The 24747-nt window shown below is 41.0% G+C and overlaps 2 protein-coding genes across 4 annotated transcripts; both read left to right on the top strand.

Annotated features, from left to right (window-relative positions):
• Window positions 1–683: 683 nt before the first annotated feature.
• Window positions 684–18366, top strand: col6a2 (collagen, type VI, alpha 2). Its single transcript, XM_012823442.2, has 28 exons — window positions 684–887; window positions 4715–4806; window positions 5043–5644; window positions 5761–5781; window positions 6314–6379; window positions 6467–6520; window positions 6830–6874; window positions 6980–7006; window positions 7374–7400; window positions 7494–7538; window positions 7733–7786; window positions 8429–8491; window positions 8815–8877; window positions 9260–9313; window positions 9489–9524; window positions 9609–9671; window positions 9822–9884; window positions 10512–10574; window positions 10691–10753; window positions 10980–11030; window positions 11308–11406; window positions 11732–11794; window positions 11944–11979; window positions 12069–12114; window positions 12532–12684; window positions 12861–13331; window positions 13866–13904; window positions 16785–18366. Exons 2-28 carry the CDS (start codon window positions 4731–4733, stop codon window positions 17384–17386), a joined length of 3045 nt encoding a protein of 1014 aa, XP_012678896.1. The 5' UTR covers window positions 684–887; window positions 4715–4730; the 3' UTR covers window positions 17387–18366.
• Window positions 18367–18817: 451 nt separating this feature from the next.
• On the top strand, window positions 18818–24698 carry zgc:162816 (uncharacterized protein LOC571260 homolog). Of its 3 annotated transcripts, none has more exons than XM_031558704.2 (8): window positions 18818–18941; window positions 19166–19318; window positions 19815–20095; window positions 20492–20672; window positions 21111–21232; window positions 21652–21841; window positions 23501–23606; window positions 23983–24698. In XM_031558704.2, exons 1-8 carry the CDS (start codon window positions 18835–18837, stop codon window positions 24070–24072), a joined length of 1230 nt encoding a protein of 409 aa, XP_031414564.1. In that variant the 5' UTR covers window positions 18818–18834; the 3' UTR covers window positions 24073–24698. The 3 variants fall into 3 exon arrangements, with proteins under 3 accessions (XP_031414564.1, XP_012678852.1, XP_031414565.1); XM_012823398.3 differs by having other exon boundaries at window positions 18826–18930; XM_031558705.2 differs by lacking the exon at window positions 18818–18941 and adding an exon at window positions 18970–19080.
• The last annotated feature ends 49 nt before the right edge of the window (window positions 24699–24747 follow it).

The raw sequence follows: 24747 nt of genomic DNA, 5'->3' as shown, positions 1-24747 counted from the left end.
GAAGGAGTCATTCCAGTCTGAGATTGTGCAAATGTGTTTAAATCACCTATGAATCTTTTAACAATGTGTTTATGGCTGTACACCAGTCTGTGACCCTACTGAGGTTGTTAACAGTTTCAGTGTCCCTGCAATATTAGATCGATGAGACATCTTCCAGATGTGAGGTTGCTCACATAGTGAGAATTAACAGAGAATTTGAACTTGGAGGTGCTTTCCCTCAAGATCCTCCTCTTTTGAAAATTGTATGGGATACAAGCACAAGTTTGAGAAGTTCTCTTTCCTCAAAAGGGAGTTGCAGTCTCAAAGCATTTATCATGGCATTTCCTGAGACTAGACTGAAAAATTAGTTTAATACTTTTGATGTGGACTGAATGGGAACACCTCAATGTTTGTTCTAAATACCAAAGTAGGATGGCCAATGCACACATGCATCAAATATTATTAGAAAATGCCAACAAAGATCAGAACTCCCAAAGGCAGATCATAAAGGCAGTCCCTGGGACTATCTGATCAAACACATGCGTCTGAATATTTAAACGCTCTTTCAAGAAACTTTGTGGGTAGAGAAAACAACAAAAGCACAATATAATGAAACGCACACAGGGTCAAAAACGCCATGTGGATTCACAGCGCCCCCATGCGTAATAGTAGGTGAGTGTTGTATGGATGAAGTGTAAACGCTTCTGCTAAAGGAGGGACCAGTCTCCTATCCGAAGGACGTTTCAGGGGAAAAGCGCAGAGGAGACTGCTGCGGCGGACGCCTCAACCACTCCCGCTTTCCTTGGATACTTTTCTTTCTCTCCTTGTTTTACCCCGGGATGCGTTCGTGAAAACCAAGTATTGTGTTTAACCTCTCCAAAGTTTGCAAAACGCTTCTCATAGCAAGGGTAAGTCCAACAAAAATTGAACACCATGAACTTGGCGTGAAGAGCATTCTTTCCGTTATCGCGACGCACACGTTTGTTCATCTAAACGAAGTTTGTATGCTGTAGCCAGCATTTAACGTTCTGATCGCATATTTCAACACGTTTTTTGGGATACGTAAAGAAGCATGGGGGGGGGGTACACGTTAAAATGGTATTTAAAATGTTTTGGTTATTTTGTTAAGCCCATATGAAAAGATGCTTGGATGGATCAAACTACTGGTTTCAAGCAGTGTTAAAATGTTAAGTCTGCTTTTCTGGTTTGTAAAGAAAAACTGGATGTTTAAATTGGTTCCGCTTCTGTCGTGATGAGCTTACTGCTGATGTTCAGCTTGTATGAGTCTGGATTGCATCAACCCCTTATTCAAACTTCATTCCGTTGATTGCTGTACGTAATCCTCTGGTGGCGAGAAGTGAACATGTATGCCACACTTTGCTATATTATAAGGGCTGTCACTAAGAATGCACGGTGGTTTAGAATAGCAAATTAGTGTTTTAGTGCACCTAACCATAATCGGAAGCATGCGTGTGCTAGATAAAACGCTATGACAAATGTAGGCTACACAATTATGTGTATGGAGACATTGTTTTAATTGATTTGAGTAGTACACAATTTCGTTTAAAAAAATTGAATGTACCCCGTTTGACTGAACAACAGATTGTCGAGATTCCCTTTCAGCAGACACCCATTCGTTGAGTGAGTTCGTTTTTGCATGGTTCATAAAAAAAGTGTTCTTTGACTTAAGAATCAACACGAAAGTTATATTATCCTGGTCTTATTTGTTTTCAGTCAGTGTACTTACATTAGCGAAAGGCCTTGGAAACCTATCTGAGGTAAGGATACTGTAAACCAAACGTTAGCTACATACTTCTATAGATTATGCGGACGATTTCCAACTGTTATTAACTATTAATCTTGTTTGCATAATTTCTTTCATTTTATTTTAACATAACATTTTTGTGTAATGTTACTACCTTGACACACCTTGATGGGAGAGAGCATGCGCAATAGGTGCGCCATTGGTCTGAAGTTATGAGTAGCAGCTGGTGCACAGACTTCACGCATTTCGTATGCTGCGTCAATCTACATCCTTTAACGTCATCAGCTCAGCTGTAACATATCGTTATTCCTTTACTTATAATAGATGACAGACTGTGGTGTTTATAGCTCGTATCTACTTCATCTTTGCTATGCTGACAAAAATGAATTTATCACCATTCTAATGGTACTTCAAAGTGGCAGCTGTTTACCACAGCAGGGGCATAAGCGGGTCTGAGGTCAGAAGTCAAGAGGCCGTCTTTTAATCGTGTCAATTTCCGTGGATGAGAATGAGATAAACACACCAATCACTTACTCCAACCCCCTCATGTCTTAGACAGCTTTTGAGAAACCATACTGATGTTCAAGGTCCATCTTAATCTCAGAAAAGCACTGATTTGGGATCAGTAACAGTTATTATCACAAGCACGTGAAGCTGTAGCAAGCATTGGAGTCAGCTTGTTTTCACCCATTATTGAGAAGGATATAGTCTTCAGGAGTCCAGTGATTAATCTATAATCACAAGCAAATCTAATTCATATGAATGCATTAATGGTAACACCTCCTAACAAAATCCAGTTATGTCACCTGAGGGATGTTCACTAGACAGTTATAACCAAATTAATAAATAGTGCAGCAAAACGTATTATATTGAAGAGGATGCGTTTCCTGATGAAGAGCCATTTTATGCCAATGGTCTACTTAGCTGGAAACGACATAATGTTTACAGGCAAAGAACCCACTAAGTGAGTAACCCTACAGTGCTGCAGATTGCACCTGTGTTGCTTGGTGACAGGTCACTGTAATGATCCATCCCCAGTGAGATGAACAGGCAGAACTAGCATGCTAACTGTCACAGAGAAGTAGGTGCAAAACTCAATTACATTTCAAAAGAGTGCACCATTATAGATTGTGTTCACTCTACACATCACCAGACTACACAGTGAAATTGATTGGGCCTATCTATACATTTGGGTGGGCGACTCATGGACATTTAGACTTGGGCTTATTGAAGAGCGAGTATCGGCCTGAAGCGTCTGTAGAGTTTTGTCAGACCACTGCAATGTCAAAGGGAGGTGTGCAGTACAGTGACAAATCCTCTGACGGTCTTGCGTGTGTATGATTCTATGCACGCTTTGTCATCACTCATTTAGGAGGTCATTTTAGTTGTACCTCTTCCTTCCCCAGCTCCCACATTGTGGTTTAACATGGCAGTTAAAGGATAATATGGAATAGTGATTATTGCACCACAAAGCTTTGGAGAAATTCTACACTGGTCTAGTATAGCCCTATAAGGGAACCTCTCATTTTGACAAAGGTCTCTCCGGGAACAAAAATAATACTGACGTTGCCAAAATGGACAGCATCCATGTTTGACAGCATCCTAGCTTTGATAAAAAAACATGTCTGTTACAATAGTGAAATACCAATACACATACAAAGAGACACTACAAAGAGTGGTCAAATCTGCACAGCGTATTACAAGGACTGCATTGCCATCCATTCAGGACCTTTACAGCCAGCGCTGCAGGAGGAAGGCCAAGCGGATCATTTCTGACCCTAGTCATCCCCGCCACAGTCTTTTCTCCCTCCTGCCTTCTGGAAGGCGATACAAGAGCATAAGGTCCCGTACCAGCAGATACAGGGATAGTTTTTACCCACATGCCATCAGGATGCAACTGTCCTTGAAATATCTTTTTGCACTACAATTTTTTTCTCTTTTTCCTACCCTTTTTCTCCATTCTCCAGTATTTAATGTATTTATTCTCTAAGTTGAACGGACATTGAGCACAAAGAATTTCATTACTGATAAATGCTGTTTATGAGTATATGATAATAAACTTGAACTTGAACTTGAACATACAAATGTCGTTGCATTCAAATACAATGATAATAAAGGCTTATATTTCTATTTCTATTCTATTCTTCAATGCCACTACTCATGGACGGTGTTGCAAAAACGTTGGAGTAGAGGACAGTGGTTGTATTTGGCAGCTATCAGGACTGAGTGAGTGGAGATATGAATGAAGATGCTCATGTAACAGAACAAGTGCTAATGGCCAAGAAACCATCCGAATAGAACTGAGTCACTTTAAACTGCATTATTTTAGAAAATTATTGTCTGAATCATAAAATGCCTCAGAGATGATCTCATAACATTCCAGCCCATATACTCTGAGAGGGCCACAAAAGAATATACGCATACTTTGATATTTAACGGTTACCACAGTAACTGTTGCAGGCTTTTGTGTTGCAAGAGAGACAGTTTCATTACTGTCTACTTCTGTTTCCTACACTATACAAGAGAATGGAAAGAAGGGCAAGCTTGCTGCAGTGAATCTGTTTTCAATTAATGCAATGTGGTCTATGGTCTATATACACTCCTGTGTTTGTAAGTTCACATTTTCTTATTTGTCTGTATGAGCATGGCAATGAAACATGTTGGGCCGGCCAGGGCTCAGGAAAGCCTCTCAGGGACTTCACACAGGATGCCAGGGAAATGCCACCCCCACAGACCTTATCAACTGTGGAAGTTTGGAGGCTGTAGGGGAGAAATTAGGATGTTTAATGAGTGCCAGACTTAAGTACCGGGCGTACAGGAACAGGTAATTTGGGTGTAAGTGTCCTCACAAGCAGGAAAAAGCTTATGACTTTAGCCTCAATCTATCTTTACCTTACTGTTTTTCACTGCAGGTTGTGTCCATCTGAAGAGTTATTGAAGCTTGTTTAATGTTTAGTCTTTGTCTTCCAGGGAGAAGGAAGGAAAGATGGTGATGCTCAAGGTCCTTGTTTTGTGCCTCCTATATGGAGCAGCAGTGCATGTCCAAGCCCAAGACTGTCATAGTAAGTGGTAGTGTAAAACCCATCTCAACATACTGCTTGTCTGTAGGTTATAATGAAAGTGGGATTGTGTTACAGTTGACAGAAGGTACAATACCTGGTGTCAATGACAACATATGCCTACACAGCCAACAGTCTATTCAAATTACAGTCTAATTTTGAGGGAATACCAAGTTGTCATTACTAGGAGCAATTCTCACTTTAATTTCCCTGTGTGTGTGTGTGTGTTTGTCCTCCAGCAAAGCCAGAATGCCCCATCCACCTGTACTTTGTCATCGACACGTCTGAGACCATCGCCCTTCAGGAGCCGCCCCCAGGCAGCCTGGTGAACAGCCTCCGCACGTTCACGCAACGCTTCGCGGCTGAGCTGAAGGACCAGGACTACCAAGGCCTGGTGCAGATCACCTGGAAGGTCGGTGGCCTGCACTTTTCCCAGACCCAGAAGGTCTTCAGTTCCATCACCGACACGGCCACCTTCCAGACGAACCTGCAGAGTATCCAGTACCTTGGCAAGGGCACCTACATTGACTGCGCCATCACCAATATGACGGCGCAGATCATGAGCTCCAACGAGCCGAGCCTGCGCTACGCAGTGGTCATCACTGACGGCCACGTGACGGGGAACCCGTGCGGTGGTATCAAGAAGTCGGCCGAGCTGGCCAGGGACCAGAACATCAGGCTGTTCGTGGTGGCAGCGTCGCAAAACGTCGATGAGGCCGGCCTGCGGGAGATCGCCAACTCGCCCGCCGGGGTGTATCGCCACGACTACCTGGCCGTGAACATCACAGACAAGGGGATTCAGATCAGCGAAGACACCTACAAGCGTATCATCAAAGCCATGGTGAGATCACGATGAATGCTTACATTTGTATGATTTTGTTTTGTAATGGGAACAATTATGTATTATACCAACACTGACTGTTCTCTTGTTTTTGTTTTCTTTTTTTGCTTCCACAGCTGCATCAAGCCTATCAGGAGGTAAGAGGTCTAGGTCATGACGAAAATGTACTTATTACTTGACAATTAGAACAGAGACTTACTTTGGAACTGGTGTCTAGATCTGCTATCCTGAGATCCCAATGTCATACACTCATCAGTATCCATCTGGTAAATCATTTGGAAATAATATGAAAGGCACAAACTAGAAGGGTGAAAGCTTGTCTTCTACTTCCAAACATTTTTTTTCATTATTTAATCTCCCTTTTTAAATATTTTCATAACCCTGATTGTCAAACAAGTGTGTCTGAATTTATGGCAGTGTGTCCTTTGGGCATCTCTCATTAACTGACATACTGTTCCTTAGACAACAAAACTTGGAATTAAACCAAACCATACATTACAATAAACTAAAATGTAGTATTAGGTTCATAGGCTGCATGGAAATGATTTTGCATGCTGAGTCATTTGAGTGTTCCCCCACTTGACCATTTTTAACAGCCTTTAAAGTGGGAGTCTAGTTAAATGGCCTGACTTCCCTCAAATAACACACTCCTGTCGTTATGTCCTGTAGTGTTACAAGGTGAAATGCCTGGAGACAGATGGACCTGATGGCCCAACGGGACACAGAGGACAGAAAGTGAGTAAATATATAAATAAATAAAATGCATGCTCAGTGTTGAGAGCTATGAAGTTCAAAACTAACCCCATGACTGTTTGGTTTTAGGGAGCCAAAGGTGATCAAGGCGGTGCCGGGCCGAAAGGTGACATAGGTCGGCAGGTGAGTCACAGGTTTACACTTTTACCCTTTTTTAAGTTTCACAGCATTGTTGGCAGAGCCCTTCATTTAAAGGGAGGAGCCATAGAACCTTGGAAATGGCTGTGTGAAACTGGGAGAAATATTTAATAAAAGTATTGCCTCTTTTTCCTGGTGGAGTGCAGACACTTTTTAGAAATAAATGCCTGTATTTATGATTGATTTTATATTTCTGTGTATGATATGTGCACATTTTCACATACTAGAATTAGAATATTATTTTGTGTTATTATTATTAAAAATAATCTTTTGTTTGTGACATTTTTTCCACAGGGTGATCCTGGTATTGAAGGTCCTATTGGCCACCCTGGACCTAAAGTAAGTCTTTCATCTGTAGGCAATGAAATATTCAAAGTGGAAAAATGTATATAATTTCAGTTATTAAAAATGATTAATATTAATGGATTTGTATGTATCTTTTAGGGAGATAATGGTTTGAAAGGCGAAAAGGTGAGATGCCTTTTAATAATATTGAACTAATTTAAAAAGGTGAAATAATCACTAGATGGCTGTCAGGTGAAAATTCACTCAAGTTACCTCAGGACTCCGAAGGTACACTTTTAAGCAAATACACAGAGTTAGAACTGTCAGCACTGAAGAAGCAAAGATATACAGAAACAGAAAAGTCATGTTTCAGCAAACAAAGGCATATGATTAACACACATACAAACATACTTGATTAAAGTCATTGGCATGAACATATCCATGGTATCCAAGGCTATTCTCTATTAAGAGTTTGGTGAAGGATTGATGTGTTTTGGCCCTATGTAAAGTATATGGCCATCTGTAACCTGTATCCATTGTTTCTTGCCTACAGGGTGAGATCGGCACACAAGGAAAGAAGGTATTGTATCATGACTTAAAAACAATTCAAATATCAAAACAGAAGGCTCTCTTCACAAGATTCTAAAGTGGACTCTCTCTTGATTGACTGCAGGGTGTTGCCGGGTTACCTGGACGCAATGGAACAGATGGACAGAAGGTGGGTTAGCATCAGTTGACACTACAGTTTGCTTTTCTCAGACATAGAGCAGGAGCTTTGACTTGAAGTGCACCAGGCTTGAAATTAATTAAATGTGTTTGTGAAGTTACTGAAGCTGCATTGGTGGAATCAAAGCAGTCATACTTACTGTCTGGTTGTTCACTCTTACATTCAATTTCTTGCTCTCTACGCAGGGTAAAATTGGGCGGGTAGGCTCTCCCGGTTGTAAAGGCGATCCAGGTGACAAGGTATGTCTGCATGTGATACTCTTTTGTAATTCTCTTTATGTCAACTAATTCCCATAACATATCAACTAGCATAACATATGTCCACTCAGGAGAATATATTCTTAGCAAACTCTTCCTTTACTAGGCTATACATAGCTACACACATCTTCACACCTGGTAGTGGCTAGGGACGTACCAGTACGTCTTCTCATCTCCCAATACGACTCAGTTACATTTAAACACTCTGACATTTAAAACAACCATTGAGTAGAGCTATTATAATCATTCTTCCATGAAAAACTCATAAATTGGTGTTTAAGACTCATAAAATCACATTGTGACAAATTTATATCAGTGAGCATCAGTTTCCAGCATGGATTAGTGAGATCTGGATGACACCAGATTCAATTGCTAATGTCAATATTGGAACTTTTTCCAATTATGTGTGTTGGATTTGTGTATTATTGCTTGATGCACGGAATTCAGCAACATCAGCAACATCAAGAGGTCTTATCTTTTCAATGGCACTGTAGTGTTACACTAAGAATCTTGCCTTTTGTGTAGCCTACCATTTACACAAATACCTGTGGGTGGCGATGACTGACCTGCGAACTAATGTGTGTATGTCTACCTGATGGTAATGAATCATTGCTGTATTTCTAGGGACCTGATGGCCACCCAGGAGATGTGGGTGATGCTGGTTTTGGTGGAAGTTCTGGAGAGAAGGTAATCTGAATTCCTCAAAATGTCCAACACTAAGATTTGTTTCCGAGGGTGGTTTATGTAGACAAAGATGGGGTTTTTTATATACATGGTGATATACAGTACTATGCAAATGTTTTGAAATAGAATCTAAATACAATATTTCCTATTGACACACTAATGGAGAAGATAGAAAAGAACTTTTGCACAGTGCTATATATTAATCATCAATCAACATTTCATCATTATTTTTTTTACTCAATGCAACTTCTCAGACGATTTGAAACTAGTGATTGATTAGTGTCGATATTGTATAACCACACAAAACTCACTCTCTATCTTCTTAGGGAGATTCAGGTCGCCCAGGGAGATCAGGCCCCCCTGGCCCAGCAGGAGGTCCTGGACCTAAGGTATGTCACAGGAAGACCGTGTCTGGCTGCACTCAAAAAGACATGTTTATTTAGGTCTTGGTTTTCCTTTCTTAGTTGCATACACAAAATGTTTTTGAGTTGAGGATGTTAAACGTAGGTGATCAAAGGTAGGGTGCTTCTAAAATGTCTTACAGTATGTTGAAACTTCTTCAAGATGAAAACCACATGTGTTTGGAACTTAATCCATTGTCAAGTCATGTTGAGCACGTGCTGTTGTGCATTTTCAATCGGTCAGCCATATTACATCGGTGGCCTAAGGAAAAAATAATAATGTACACCCGACAACTCCCAGCGCTTTACAAAATGTGCCATAGCAGAGTTGGTGTCACTTTCTGTTAATGTACTGTACTGTCCCCTGCAGGGAGAAAGAGGAAGTTCAGGCGCACCTGGGTTACCCGGGCGTAAAGGACCTGCAGTGAGTGTGCCTCCGGCTCCGTACATCCGGCAGCCAACATATCTTCAACTGTTTTCACATTTTTAAAAAGAAACATCATGATATGGTGGTGATTACATTAAGAAGTACTTAACTATAACAAAAAAATGAATGCAATTATTAATGTAAATGAATCTCTGTATTTTCTGTCCTGTAGGGAAAGGAGGGCGGACCAGGGCCACTAGGAGAACCTGTAAGGAATTGTATAAAAATTGTTATTTTACATTTCAGTCATAACATATAGCAAGCATTGATGTTTGTCACTCATTTTCCATAGGGGAGACGAGGAGACTTTGGATCCAAGGGAAGTACAGGACCTGCTGGACCCAATGGAGAGAAGGTATCGTAAAACACAATCTTATCCAAATAAATCCCCTTGGGTGCTGGTGAGTGATCACTGAATCCCTCCATCAGTGGTATACGGCTAATAGCTAAGCGATAGCATTCAGCACACATCTTCATCCATATCCATATCATGCTGTTTTCCCAGGGTGAACAAGGTCCAGAGGGACAAAGAGGTCTTCCAGGTGAAAGCGGCACGAAAGGAACAAAGGTATGAACTATGCTGGAGCTGGATTTGAATTGTAGCTAAGCACAAGGACTGTGCACAGTGACTAGCCTCCAGAATATCAGTCAGGGTGTTGTAGAGACAGAGGTTTGTCTTAGATAGAGCTTGCTAAATCAGCATGTCTGACATACGTATAATAACTTGTCTGGACTTAAGATGTCTGACAATTTCAAAATCCTGCATCAATCATTTTCAATGATGCGCTTCTGCCAGCAGGCATCAGCAATGTGCTGGCCAGAAATGCATAATTTTAGTGGGATAAAGTTTCCTTTTGTTGTAGTAGCGTTGTACGTTGCGGTTGCATTAACATGTGTTTACTGCCAGCAAAGTGTATAATTATTTTTTTTTAAATCATATTCAATATGATTGCCATTACAATTTTGCTTCACTTAGTCACAAGGCAGGAAATCTTGGCAGAGTGGTTTATCAAAATGTGGGCAACAAGTAGGCAGTAATTGTCACAGATTCACTGTCAGATTGCCTTCAGCTGTCAGCACAAGCACACAAGAAATCTTTCAACAGGATGTCTGTGAAAGCATGCATTGTTCCATAAGTATGTACACAATGAAGGAATGATTTTTGAATATTGTCTTTATTTGTACTTTTTTGAAGGGAGACAATGGTTTACCAGGACCAAGGGGCCCTCCAGGGGCCCTAGGAGAACCAGGGATCAATGTGAGAATCTGAGTAATAAATATCACTGTTGTTGTGTTGATGAATACAGTGTATAAAGACGAATAGAGGGTATTCTGTTAATACATTAATTATAGGCAGTTGCATCTGTGTAACAGGGTAGCCGTGGCGATCCTGGTGATATGGGACCTAGGGGAGATCCTGGAACTCCTGGACCTAAGGTGGGTGTATCTCAGTCATTAAGCTCTAAAAGGGTGATGTCAGGTACCTGTTACTGAAATGAGGCAAAAGTAAATGCATAAAGTAGTGCTATGTTGTTGAGATCACAATGTAATAGTCATTATCTCTACCCAAGGATCACTTAGTAAGCTTAGTCTTGTTTGATCTAAACATTTTTAATCTTTTTCTTATTCATAATATGATTGCTTTTTATTTCCTCACCATCAGGGTGACGGTGGCAGACCTGGCTTCAGCTATCCTGGACCAAGAGGCTCTACAGTATGGCCAATTCTGTTTGTCCCTTCTTCCCTTCAACAGACTTACGCTTCAGGCTTTGCATCCAAAATCAGACTCTAGCGACAAAAAGAGCGTGCATTAACAGTATTTAATGTGTGCAAAAACCCAGTAAGCAAAGATCAACGGATGGCCAACTTTCATAATTTACAGCATTAAGAGTCAAATGCCATGCAGTGGTGGTGATAATGTAGTGCAGCACAAATTGTACGATTTGGTGTTTTGGATTTGAGTATGGCTGAGGTATTATAAATCTCCACAGGGTGACAGGGGTGGCAAAGGATCTTCTGGGCCAAGGGGCGGCAGAGGTGACTGTGGGGCAAAAGGAGATCCTGGCCTGAAGGGAACCCCTGGTGACGCGGTAAGCGAGTCAGGTCTTGGCTTATCCATCATTGCTTTTATAAGCTGCATCACACAACATGGGGCACTTTGGCACTGTTACAGAATTGAATTTGTAATACAGATTAAAAGGGTTACAGTGTGTCATGCATGTAATATGGTTTGCCAGTCTAGTATCCTTCACTTGGGAGCGCCCATTGAGAGTAACAAAGGATGAAAATGCTCGAGGCACTAGAAAAAGAGAATAACTTGTTCTAGGCATAGGAGAAAGGTGAGACTTTGAAAGTATATGAAAGTAAAAGGAATGACAAATCCATTCGTCTTGTAAATGTCAATGTGGTTCCTAGGGTGAGTCAGGACCACATGGGGAACCAGGGCCGAGAGGATTCAGAGGAGATGCTGGAAGAGATGTAAGCATTTCCACAACCTCAGTAGTTCGAACACAACATTAGTGACTGTGTTGATCATGGACATGGACTCATTTTTCTCTTATTGTGAGGCATCTTTGTTTTTGTTTGGGTCTGACACCTTCCATTTGTGAATTTCGATTTGACTGTAGGGTGATTCTGGTCCTGAAGGAGACCCTGGCCTGACTGTAAGTACATTTATTATAATAGTTGTTGCTTTAAAAAGTCATCATCCCGGTATGAAAGAGCAGTGACTAAGTCATAACATTTCTTTCAGGAATGTGACGTTATGAGCTACATTCGAGAAACTTGTGGTTGTTGTGGTAAGTGACTTATGTGCTGCTATTGATGAACTGCAATAGATCCATTAACTTGTCAGTAACATATAGTACATCACTCAATAACATTATTTAAAGCAGTAGTATGTAAGTTCTGCCCAAGCTATTGGTTATGTAGTTTCGTGGACAGGGCTCGAAACCCCATACAAAAATGTAGGAATGTCACAAAATAAATTGCCTACCAACATCAGTTAGAAAGCCAGTTAGCTTGTATCAGTGCTAGCTGTGTTGTTTTGGTGTTTACCAAGGTGGTCTGTTGGCTGTTAGCTATTTAGCTGGCTAGTTCCTTAGGCCAATTTTACCATGAATATTGTTGATTTTAACAGTAATATTAATTTAGCATATGTGTTGCCTTCCATCGAAATGAACAAATTCATGAGCTCATCCTGACTTTCTCCTCAGACTGTGAGAAGAGGTGTGGTGCTCTGGATATCGTCTTTGTGATTGACAGCTCAGAGAGTGTGGGCCTTACCAACTTTACTTTGGAGAAGAACTTTGTCATCAACACCATCAACAGATTGGGCTCCATGGCTAAAGACCCTAACTCCGAAACAGGTAACATGTCAGTTGACTGCTATCTACAATCTAGGCCTACTATATATGCAACAAGAGGTAATAACTAGATAAATGACTGTTATGTGAAACTTAATGTGTGTGTATTGTAGGCTATGTGTTCTTCATCTTTGACTGCATGATTTCTCTGTCTTCTTCGTCTTCTATCACTGTGCCAGGAACCCGTGTTGGTGTGGTCCAATACAGTCACACCGGAACCTTCCAGGCCATCCAACCCAGCGACGCGCGGATCGACTCTCTGGCTGCCTTCAAAGACGCAGTGAAGAAGCTGGAGTGGATCGCCGGTGGGACCTTCACCCCGTCCGCCCTGAAGTTCGCCTATGACAACCTGATCCGCGACAGCAAGCGCAGCAAGGCCCGAGTCAGCGTGGTGGTGATCACGGATGGTCGCTTTGACCCACGCGACAACGATAAACTTCTCACGTACCTGTGCAATCAGCCCCGGGAAATTGACGTCGCCGCCATCGGCATCGGCGACATGTTCGCTGTCCCCGGGGACAACGAGAATCTGGAGTCCATCGCCTGTTTAAACACAGGCCCAAAGAAGGGGCGCGTCATACCCATGAGGCGCTTTGCTGACCTGGTGGCGGAGGATTTCATCGATCAGATTGAGACAGTACTCTGCCCTGGTAGGTGCCCATGGCAGCATTGCACTGTTGCCCAAGGGTTGTTGTTGTTGTTTAGGTGTTGGTTAGGTCGTTTATTTAGATTTAGATATTTTGAAGATATTGCAACAGATTATCTGATTAATTCCACTGTACGTCAGTAGAGGTGTCCATACAGTACTCATCTCCATAACTCTGGAAAGTGCCTTGAGACAATTTAATTGTTTTGGCGCTATATAAATATAATTGAATTGAACTGAATTGAATTGAATTTAATTTAATTTAATTTAATTTAATCAAATCGAATCGAATAAAATTTCATTTCATTTAATTTGATTTAATTTAATAACTGCATGTGTAATTGGAATGTGTATGATAGAAACCAGTGCAGCAAACAATCAAATTGGGAGTTTGTTAGTGTACACCTTAGTGATGAAGTGACTGTGCCCTGGTACTTAGCGTCGTAGGAGCAGCTCCTCAGCTCCCATTCCAAGGTCATGGTTTGACTGAGTGGGTTATGAGAGGATATGACGTTCATGCTCAGTGTCTGTGTTTCAGATCCTGTCATCGTCTGCCCTGACCTTCCATGCAAAACCGGTAAGTTGAAAGATTCACTCAAACGCGCACCTATATAGCAAACTGAGTGTGGAGTTTGTTGTCCTTTGAAGGCTTATTTTTGTCAGGCTTTGTTTTCCTTGTTTGGTCGACTGTTTTATTGCTGTTTTTCTTGTTGGTGATGTAGGTATATGTAAAAAAAAAAAAAAAAAAAAAATGTATCATTTGTGACCAAAAGTGGAGTATGTGGTATGATGTAGAAGAGTTCTGCTATTAGGTAAGTATTGTATTTCGCATAGAGGGACATCCAGTCTGGGGGTGAGAAGAGAGCTGAGGACTGAATGAATTCTGATCTGGTTCTCAGATGCAACACTGATGACGGGTTACACGCCGGGAGCTTTTTGTTCATTATTTTAACAAGAAAAATTATGTCATTTTTGACAATTGCTCTGTGCACAGTATACTCTTATACTGCACATGCTGAGTTAAACAACAGTAGTTGCCATTTATGCTGTGTTTAATCAATCGAATAGTCTTTGTCTTTGGGTTATGCTAAAATTAGTGACAATACCCTGCAGAATGATTAGATTTGGGCAGCTAAGACCTCATTAATTCACAAGATATCAACTTTTGATATCTTCATTTTCAGAGAGGAGTCCAGGATATAGGCATTTATAGAGATAAACATTAAATATGTCCCAACTTTAATTTGCCATTCTTAACATTACATAATTTCAGTCAACGCTTCAATGTATCTACACCTCAGTAAAATCACCATTTAACTGAAATGGCCGCTAAACTACCTAGTCACATACAGAATCCGTACACCAGAACATCCCAAACCTGTTAAAAATGCGCCATACCATAATAACAGTCTGCACTGTGCTCAGTGGGCGGAGCCAGTTGCTTGGAGACCCCTAAAACTATTGTTCTAACGCTCACTTGCAGATGAGGCGTCCTCGTGGAACGGGTCACCACTGTTTGACGACGAACCCGTCCCAAGCACAGTGCCAAGCGTGGCAAACTTAATCGGGTCTCTCCAGGACACCAAGCTCACCGATACCTACACCACAGCCGTGGCCACAATGGCCTACACTGCCCAGAGAGCCAAGTTCTCCACAGGATTTGAGAGGCAACAGTGGACTGAGCAGTTCATTGACTCGTTCAAAGTCGTCTTTGGCAACATCATGGGAGATCCCGAAAAAGCCCTTGGGTTCTGTCTTTAAAAAAAAAAAAAAAAAATAGAAAGAAAGGAATCAAAACAAAAGTTGCGATACTGGCTCTTATTTTTAGAATGATGTTGTCCCTTGGGACATATAGGGGACACCTTCAGCTTAGCATGCCATGAATCAACTATGCTCGATGACAGCTCCCAGCACGATTCTATATTTGAGGCTGAAGGCTGCTATTCCTCTCGGCTCTGGCAAAATCATTACGTGTTGTGGCCTAACTGTTAGCATGGCTTTACAAGTTAGCGCTGATGAGAGTGACATCTACCAAACTACTAACTCTAGCTCAACTAGCTCAACATTGAGGTGATTGTATATCACTTAGTATGTCAATATCTGTCAAGCTTTGTTTTGTAAAAGCAAAAACATCCTTCCCCGCCCTCAAAAATGTGATATTTGCGCTTTGACTAAATATTGATGACAGTAATTTGAAAGCTTAGTGAAGGTGTTCATAGCAGTTGCACCCTTTATCTACACAAACCACTAGCTTGCAGGGTGGCCATGGAGTTACATATTATTAAATCACAATTGCAATGTTTCTTAGTTTTTTTAAACGGATCTTATCGTAGAAGATGTGATATTTCATTGTGAAATAGATACAATTGTTTTGTACATATTGCAATGTTTGTGAAGTGGCACAGACATTCAGATGCCATTCAAACACGTTTTGCAGTTTGCACATTTATGATTTATCTAAAAGCTTTGTGTAAAGTGATGCCAAATGTTGAGCCTATTGTAAAGGTACTGTTGTAAGGAGATACCAGTTATAAGCATTTTAAATGGGAAAAAAGACAATTAATTTATTAAGCATGACTTCAGGAGTCTCTAATATGTGAAATTAGATCAGTACTGTGGAATTCAATGCACAGCTTATTTGAAGGCATACCATGATTTGTTGTAACACTTACTGGGCCAGATTTTAAAGTAGACGCAACTCTTGTCTCAAGACACCTAGTTAAAGAGCAAAGAAAGATTTTATTTTCTGCCAATCACATAACGTTTTCTCAATAGTGTGGTGTGTGTGTGTATGTATGTGTGTTTGTGTGTGTGTGTATCTGTGTGTTTAAATGTCCATTGACATCCAATGATAAAGGAATTTACTGAAATTGTACACACGGTTGAAGGCTCCATTTAGATTGACAGGAGGGCAAAAAACTACACTATCGCACTTTAACATTTTTTTTTTTCATGAAACAACAATATGCAAATTGGAAAAGAGAAATACTCTGTGACTGCAATACATATTTAGCTACAGCAAAGGTATTTTATTATGTGCATTTAAATGTGTTCTTTATATTTCATATACTGTTGACCAGTATTTAATAAATGACTGTAGCAAGCAAATGGTGTGGGAAATAATCATGTATTTTAATGATTTTGTGGTCAAATTGTTTATAATCTCTGACAACACAACTAATATGTACAAAATTGATGGTACAACTTACATATCTAGTAGACAAACAATTATGTAAATCTGAAGGCATGATGAAGGCAAGAGCAAATGAATGCTTGAACAGACTTCTGATAAAATGTTTATATCTGTTATTCCAAAACAATGAAGTTTTTAAACTGGTGTTTAATTCTTTACTTGATGCTGTTTGTTTGAATGTTTGTGTGTTTGTTTGGTCTGGTTGGGTAAATGTATGTGTCTGGTTTGCTAAACATATTTTTTTTTTGTTTGTTTATCTTTTAGAGCCTGCCGTGGCGAGCTGCGCCCAGCGTCCGGTGGACCTGGTCTTCCTGCTGGACGGCTCGGAGCGTCTGGGCCTGGACAACTTCCGGCGCGCGCAGGAGTTTGTGGAGCGTGTGTCGCAGCGCCTAACGTTGGCCCGCGACAAGGACGACGAGCGCAACGCCCGCATCTCCCTGGTGCAATACGGCGGCGAGAGCGACCAGCGCGTGGTCTTCCCTCTCTCGCACAACTTCACACTCATCACCGACGCCCTGTCCCGCATGTCCTACATGGACTCCTCGTCCAGTGTGGGCCCCGCCATCACCTATGCCATCAACAATGTGGTGATGTCCAACCGCGATCGGCAGGCGCGCCGCCACGCTGAGCTGGCCTTCGTCTTCCTCACAGACGGAGTCACCAGCGAGAAGGGCCTGTCCGAGGGCATCGTGGCCATGCGCCGGAGCGAGGCTGTACCTGTGGTTGTGGCCATGGGCAACGACGTGGACCAGGAGGTGCTGACCAAGCTGGCACTGCAAGATGAGGCAGCCATTTTTAGAGGGCAGGATTTCAACCAGCTGGCGAAGTCCAACTTCTTTGAGCGCTTCATCCGGTGGATATGCTGAGCAAAAAAAATGGGGTGGGGGGGGGGTGAGAGGGTGGGGCGTGTTAGGTATGCCTAGTACTAACATGATCATGCGCTGAGAGGGGATGCTTTAGGGGTTTTAAAGAGTCAACACCATTTCATGGCAGACACAATATGATTGGATGAAGGTTTAGGTGAGACATATTGTGATATAAGTGAGATACAGATGTCTTGCTAGGTTATATCCTGCCATGAGACGAACGTTGACTTTGTAAAACAATGTGGAGAGGCAAGGGGTGGGGAGAGAATATACAGCATGACAAAGCAAAAGGAACAAGCTAATATTGCAAAACTCCAAAGATTTTTTTTCAATGTTTCATTTTTACAGAGTTGCAAATGTAGTGTTTTTATTTCTCCTTGTTTGTTTGTTTTGTTTTTCTTCAGAATGTTCATCCTGTGTAAATGTAGATATCCAACACATTTACACAACGGTGCTAAAACTAGACAGACTGGAGTTTAACCTGTATATCTTTGAAAGAATCTTCCATAAAATTGCACACAAAAAACTGTTGGTGTTTTAATTCAGGGGAATCCATGTAGCCATAAACAGACGTATCACATCTGTACTGAGTCACCTCAGAAGCAGCCCATCCTTACACTTCATCTTAATTTCTACATTCCTGTTTGCTCTGAACTGTGACTTAAGAGGCTAATTTGCTATAGGTTTGCTACTATTACTTGGTTACACACTCCATGACAAGACAAAAGAACCATTTGATTGTCATAGATGTTCACATGCAGTGCATTGTACGTTGTCATAGAAATAAAGGCTTTTGAGAATGGAAAAAAAAAATCTTTCCAAGCACTGTTATCAGTCATAGACACTTGAAGCCATGATAAAGCAACTTGGATTGTTTGTCTGTAATTTTTTTAACACCATATGACACTTGATGTGTCTACCCCACATATTGTTGCTGTCAGACTTCAGCGTAAGATCAATAAAAGGAGCTGTGGTAACAAGTCATTTGTCATTTTTTCATCCGTATTTCCACAATTACAAAATTCATAATAACTTAATACATTTAAAATGGGCAAGTAGATTGTTTATCCATTACTAATCTATTACCTTCATGTTTCACATTACCCACGTTAATCTCACTATTAGCCCAGTGTAATCTATAAAAACACAAGGGACACACATATCAACGTCTTTTGAAGCTCCCCTCGTACACTAAGCAGGCTAAGTTCTGTCCAGTCACAGAGACCATTGTCTCTAGGCCCTATTTATCCTGAATATTCCTGCACTTAATGCAAACATATGCCTAGATGTAGAATAACAAAGGGACCTCACACGAACACAACTTGACACTAAACAAATCCCACTCTGACTGGAGAGTCTCTGAATCACTAAACTACTGTCTGTTCCCTTGTTCATAAACAAGCCAATCACTAGAGGACTGTGGAGAAACGCCCCTTGGAGTCATTGAGATGCAGCACAAGGTTTTTGCTGTTTTGAGCCTTTGGACATTCCGTAGTCATACGACGATAGACGAAAGCGACTACTCTCAAGCTGAAACCCTGCCGGTAACTTTAAAGTTCAGTTCATGATTTAAACACTTAATTCAATTATGGTTAAAACACTTAATTAAATCATGATTAAACGGTGGCGGTCAGTGGCAGTTACACTTATTGTGTCTAACAACAGGGCCTATGACGGTTCAGCCCAAAGTAACGGTAACGTTAGAGTAATTTTGTTGAGAACAGTTTACCTTTCCGAAGGCTGTTCTTTCGAGGAATCTAACAATCTTTCTTTTTACAGTGAAACGATGGCGGCTGATTTCACGAATGACCTGTGCACCCCAGTTTTCATAGTTGACCTGGACACGGTGAAGAGGAACGCCAGAGTGATGCTAGAGCGATTTCAGAAGCTTGGGGTACAGCTACGCCCTCATATGAAAACACATAAAACAGTGTAAGGTTATACATAAACCAGACACTACACCTCCCGGAACCTAGCTAGTAATCAGAAGTTTTGACGATTTCAATTTTTTTTTACAACAAATGTGTGTTTTTGAAAACAAACTCGCATAATACAATGTTATTGCAACCTTGGCAGCCTATTCCACCTAAATCACAATATTCTGTGCTCCATATGAACTATTCTCTGACATGAACTGTAGCCTATCTTGTTTCTATTTAGATATGTTTAGGTGGACACACGTCTGCATGCTATCCCATGTATTTCCAGGGAGTGAGTGCCCCACAAATGATTATTACAGAAAAAAACCTGCAGTATACTCTTTCCCATTCTAAGGAAAGGTGGTGGGTGTCAGCAATAAAGTTACTTCTTAGGTTTCACATGGTACTGGGCCCTAAGTGAAGTGAGTTCTAAAGGGGGCTCCTATAGCAACAGTGAAGGCATCATTAGAACTTGTATGGTTTCTTACATCTTTGCTCTGTGTTCCTAGAGAGTGTGCAGACATCATGACAGGTGGAGCGCGGCGCTGCATCGTGGTGTCGACCCTGGCCGAGGCGTCTTTTTTCGCCGACCACGGCTATGATGACATCCTATATGCCTACCCTCTGCCCTTCGACAAAGTGGAGCGCTGCGCACAGCTCGCGGAGCGACTGTCGCTCTTCCATGTTCTGGTGGACAACAGTGCCGCCCTAGAGGAACTGAGGAAGAGGCCACTGAAGCAGGGCAAAGCATGGCATGTGTGGATGAAGCTGGACTGTGACAATGGCAGAGGTGAAGACCAGAGACGGGCATTTAGTGATGAATAGGAGTCACATTGGTTGTATTGATGTTTCAGTATGTGAAGTGACTACTAGGCACTAAAGGATTGTTTCCCAACATGACCAAATTTTCAGCATAGTCCATATAAATGTAAATTTGACATTTAGTATTGTGTTAAGGATCAAACCACACCACCAGCACCAAAGTACCACATGACAACAAACGGTGGACAAATGTGTGCCTACTCCTAATGTGTGCCTACTCCTAATGTGGGCCTACTCCTAATGTGTGCCTACTCCTAATGTGTGCCTACTCCTAATGTGTGCCTACTCCTAATGTGTGCCTACTCCTAATGTGGGCCTACTCCTAATGTGTGCCTACTCCTAATGAAGAAATTACATCTTCTAGCTGGCATCCCCTATTCTGAGCCAAGGGCGCTACAACTGGCCAAGGACATCACAGAGACTACAGGCGTTGAGCTCACTGGGGTATATGCACACTGTGGGAACACCTACGGTTGCCAAGGGGAAGCGCAGATTAAGGCGGTCGCTCAGGAGACCACCACAGTCACTCTGCAGTTCATGGATAAGTAAGTCAGTAAGCTCTTGTTGACTAGTAATACCTGCTGATCTAATAAGTACAAGTATTTGTACCTCCCAACTTTAGAGCAGTGATTTTTATAAACAGAATTGGTTTAATTAGATAATAATTTTTGTACCTTTTATATTGGGTTGGCCTATTACATTGCTTGTAATCACCATGGTATGTTGTTGTAGGACTAGAATATGTAGTAACTTTTTTGCAATAGTGTCAAGCATTGAGCAGAGTTTAGAGTAGATATATCTTATAATAATTCATATATTATAATATAATTCATCCTAATACTGTGAGTGAGTCTAATGTCCTCTTCTTGAGTCATAGCAGTTCTCCTTGAGCCACCCTTCTGTGGCTCTAATGCTCAGGTTAAGTTGCTGGCTCAGGCTAACTGTCCTGGACTGATGTTACCTATCACCTTTGACCTCTTAAGGCTTAAGGCAGCTGGGATCCAGGGTGTAAAGTCCAGCATTGGCTCCACCCCCTCCTGCAGCCACCCAGTCGCTGACATGGCAATGCTGAGTGAAGTGCACCCTGGGAATTATGTATTTTATGGTCAGTGTCATTTCAGGTTGTCACCTGTCCCTGCAGTGTTTTTTGTTGTCAGGTGTTTGATTCCATGTGTGTGCAATTTAAATTTCATGTCTATTGCTTGTCATGAATCACTTCACTCTTCAACACCAGAAATAACCACCTTACCCAGATCATATTACAGATACATTGTCAAAAGAGTATTCATTAATTAAGTCATTATTTAAACAAACCTAATAATCTTGTTAAACTGAGAGGAGAAAAGTAAAATAGAGAAACAGGTGAAAGTCTGCATGTTCAAGTCTCTATCTTCCTCAGAGAAAACCTAACTACCCAAATTTAACAAAAGGGCAGGAATTTTGGGGATTATTCTCCTTCCACCATTACATCCATCTACCTAGTTTAAATCATATTGATATTTAACCATTTGCATTGGTCCGCAGACGTGCAGCAGTCTCTGATTGGCTCTTGCAGCCTGAAGGACGTGGCGGTGCGAGTGCTCACCAGGGTCATTGGTCACTACCCTCACAGAAACCAGTTGCTGGTCGACTGTGGCTGGACAGCCCTTAGCCATGATGGGGGTGGCAAACTCCCCACAGGGTATGCAGTCATCGAAGGGCATCCTGAGCTCAAGTAAGCACCTTCCAAATTAAGATGAAGGGTTACATGTATTGAAAGCTGACTGATTTATTGGTTTGTTAGTGTTATCAATGAAATGTGCCTTTAAACGAGAAAATAGCTTTCATATTTCCGTAGTTTCATAGTTTTCATTAAATAGATGATTTAGAGTGGCATGCAAAAGTTTGGGTACCCCTGGTAAAAGTTTCTGTTAGTGTGAATAGTTAAGTAGAAGATGAACTGATCTTCAAAAGCTAAAGATGAAACATTCTTTTTAACATTTTAAGCAAGATGAGTAAAAAAAAAGGAAAGGAACACCATGTAAAAGTTTGGGCACCTAACAGATTTAAGCTCTCGAATTTACCAAGGTCTCGGAACTTAATTAGATTGTTAGGGCTATGGCTTGTTCACAAACAAAAATCAATGCCCACAAAGGCAGCAGGAGGCTACAAGAAGGTAGTTGTTGTCAGTGGAGGTCAAGTTGAGGTCTGGAAGACCAAGAAAACTTTCTGAGAGAACTTTTTGTAGGATTGTTAGAAGACTTAGCACACTTAGAGGACTCTGAAGTGGTGGTGCACTGTTCTACTGTGCAGCGACACCTGCACAAATATGACCTTCATGTAAGGTACCTTCATCAAAAGAAAACCTTTCCTGCGTCCTCACCACAAAATCCACAGCCAGAGGTTTGCAATGGAACATCTAAACAAGCCTGTTGCATTTTGGAAACAAGTTCTGTGGACGGATGAAGTTAAAATAGGACTCCTTGGCCACAGTGAGCAAAGGTATGTTTGGGGTGCAGAATTTCATGAAAAGAACACTCCAACTTCACTCTCCAACTGATAAGCACAGGGATGCAATTCTGGAAAGAAAACTTCACACCGTCTGTAAAAAAAGCTGAAGATGAAAAGAGGATAATGACCCTAAACACACCACAGAATCCACAGTGGATTACTTCAAAAGTTACTAAATTAATGATTTGCCATGGCCCTCACAGTTCCCCGACCTAAACCTTGTTAAAAATCAGCAGATAGCCCTCAAAAGAGCACTGCATGCAAGACGGCACAAGAATCTCACAGCACTAGAAGCCTTTTGCAAGGAAGAATGGGCAAAAATCCACTAAATAATTGAAGGACCCTTAGCTGGCTACAAAAAGTGTTTTAACGCTACTTGCCAAAGGGGATGGTTACTAGTATTGACCATGCAGCATGCATGACCAACCTTTAGCTTTGGGCCCTTTTCCTTTTGTGTTATTTTCAAACTGTTAAAGATGGAAATAAAAAAAGTAGTCTTGCGTTAAATATGAAAGAAATTTGTCATCCTTAACTTCATACCTTTTTGGAAATCAGGTCAGCTTTTCTCATTTAGCTATTCACAGTAACAGAAATTCTGACCAGGGGTGCCCAAACCTTTGCATGCCACTGCAATATGTAATATCAGGGTTTTCATTATAATATATCAGATGGTTATTAATACAGATTGTTGCTGATCTAGTGCAATTAACAATGACAAGATTTGAGTAGTTATTTTGAGGGTTAGGGATTATTATTTTGTAATATTTATGAAAGCAATGTAAGTTTATACATTTATACATTCATTCATTCCTTGTTTTCATTAATTTATTCATTCCTTCACTCTCACCCACATGTATGGATCTCTGTTCTCTGTACATTGCAGACTGCTGTCTATGACTCAGGAGCATGGGCGAATAGAAGCTGTATCTGGAAAGCTGGACTTCACTAAATACCCAGTTGGCTCAATGCTCTCCCTGATGCCTTACCATGTAAGTACAAACTACATAAAAGCTATTCGCCTATGTATTCAGTTACTGCCAGTTATGCCACGGCTTCCAAACTGCCATATTTTTCTATGGGTTTCCTTCAATCACTCTTATTTATTGTTAAGAGTTTGCAATTATGTGGTGAACTATGTACAGTATAGTTGTAGTGTTGTTTTTCATGGTGCTCCATGATGGAGTTGTGAAAAAGCTGAATATCACTTTATATACAACTTCTGGGTATGGATATTAGAAATTCTCTGGTGGTGGATTGGGGAGTCGACCAGAAGTTTGTAATTTTCAGCGTTAGCATTTTAGTAACAAATTAGCTGTACCCCCTGCAGATGCTTAAGTGCATGTTTACGGTTTGTGTCTTTGACAGGCTTGTGCTACTGCCATGATGCATCCCATGTACTATGTTCACTCCAACGGAAAGATAGTGGGGACATGGACTCCTACACGAGGATGGTGAGGCTGCTGTCACATAAAGGACTTTGGGATTATCAGAGTAGAAATTATTCCTGTGTAACGTCCAACTACTAGAGATTATGACCTCACAAATGAACTGGAATTATGTTTTGGAATCTGCAGTGAGGGTTTTTATCCATGAAATGTGCCATTAGTGACAAAATGGAGAGATATTTCAAAAGTCTTAAAAAAAATGTATAGGTATTAACATTTATAAAATATACTAACAAAATGCGTAAAATGGCATTACTAATGTAGAAAAGTTGTTTGTGTTTAGCTTGATCTTGTGGGAATGACTAATGGCACTCTGTATGGTAACTGCACCACCAGATTTCACCAGGTGGCAGCACAAACCCTGTTTGTAAATTGATGCTTGCAGATAAGACGAAAGATACTGTCTGAAAATCAATAAACTGCTTGGTGATTTTCATTTAATTGGGTGAAAGACATTGTAACAATTAGAGTCTTAATCTCACATAATTGAACGAGGTGAGAAAAGCGTTGATTTGATGCCTTTCTTTAAATTGAAGTGTTCATATCACTGGAAATGCACATCATTTATACTGCAATTCGCCTTTTGACAAAAGTGAGGAAAACATGAAAATAAACTCAAATTATAATACCATTAAATAAGCGCATTGTCATCTATTTATAATTATACTACCACAGATTTAATCTT

The sequence above is a fragment of the Clupea harengus genome, chromosome 21 (genome assembly GCF_900700415.2).
Source record: "Clupea harengus chromosome 21, Ch_v2.0.2, whole genome shotgun sequence".
Taxonomy (NCBI): Eukaryota; Metazoa; Chordata; class Actinopteri; order Clupeiformes; family Clupeidae; genus Clupea; species Clupea harengus.
This window is presented reverse-complemented; position numbering and strand designations above follow the sequence as displayed.

Coding starts and splice junctions, on each gene's coding strand:
- col6a2 (XM_012823442.2), top strand. CDS start 4,731: ATGGTGATGCTCAAGGTCCTTGTTTTGTGCCTCCTATATGGAGCAGCA. Junction 6,380..6,466: donor CGGGACACAGAGGACAGAAA/GTGAGTAAATAT, acceptor GTTTGGTTTTAG/GGAGCCAAAGGTGATCAAGG. Junction 9,672..9,821: donor CTGGACCCAATGGAGAGAAG/GTATCGTAAAAC, acceptor CTGTTTTCCCAG/GGTGAACAAGGTCCAGAGGG.
- zgc:162816 (XM_031558704.2), top strand. CDS start 18,835: ATGCAGCACAAGGTTTTTGCTGTTTTGAGCCTTTGGACATTCCGTAGT. Junction 18,942..19,165: donor ACCCTGCCGGTAACTTTAAA/GTTCAGTTCATG, acceptor TTCTTTTTACAG/TGAAACGATGGCGGCTGATT. Junction 21,233..21,651: donor TGGGAATTATGTATTTTATG/GTCAGTGTCATT, acceptor ATTGGTCCGCAG/ACGTGCAGCAGTCTCTGATT.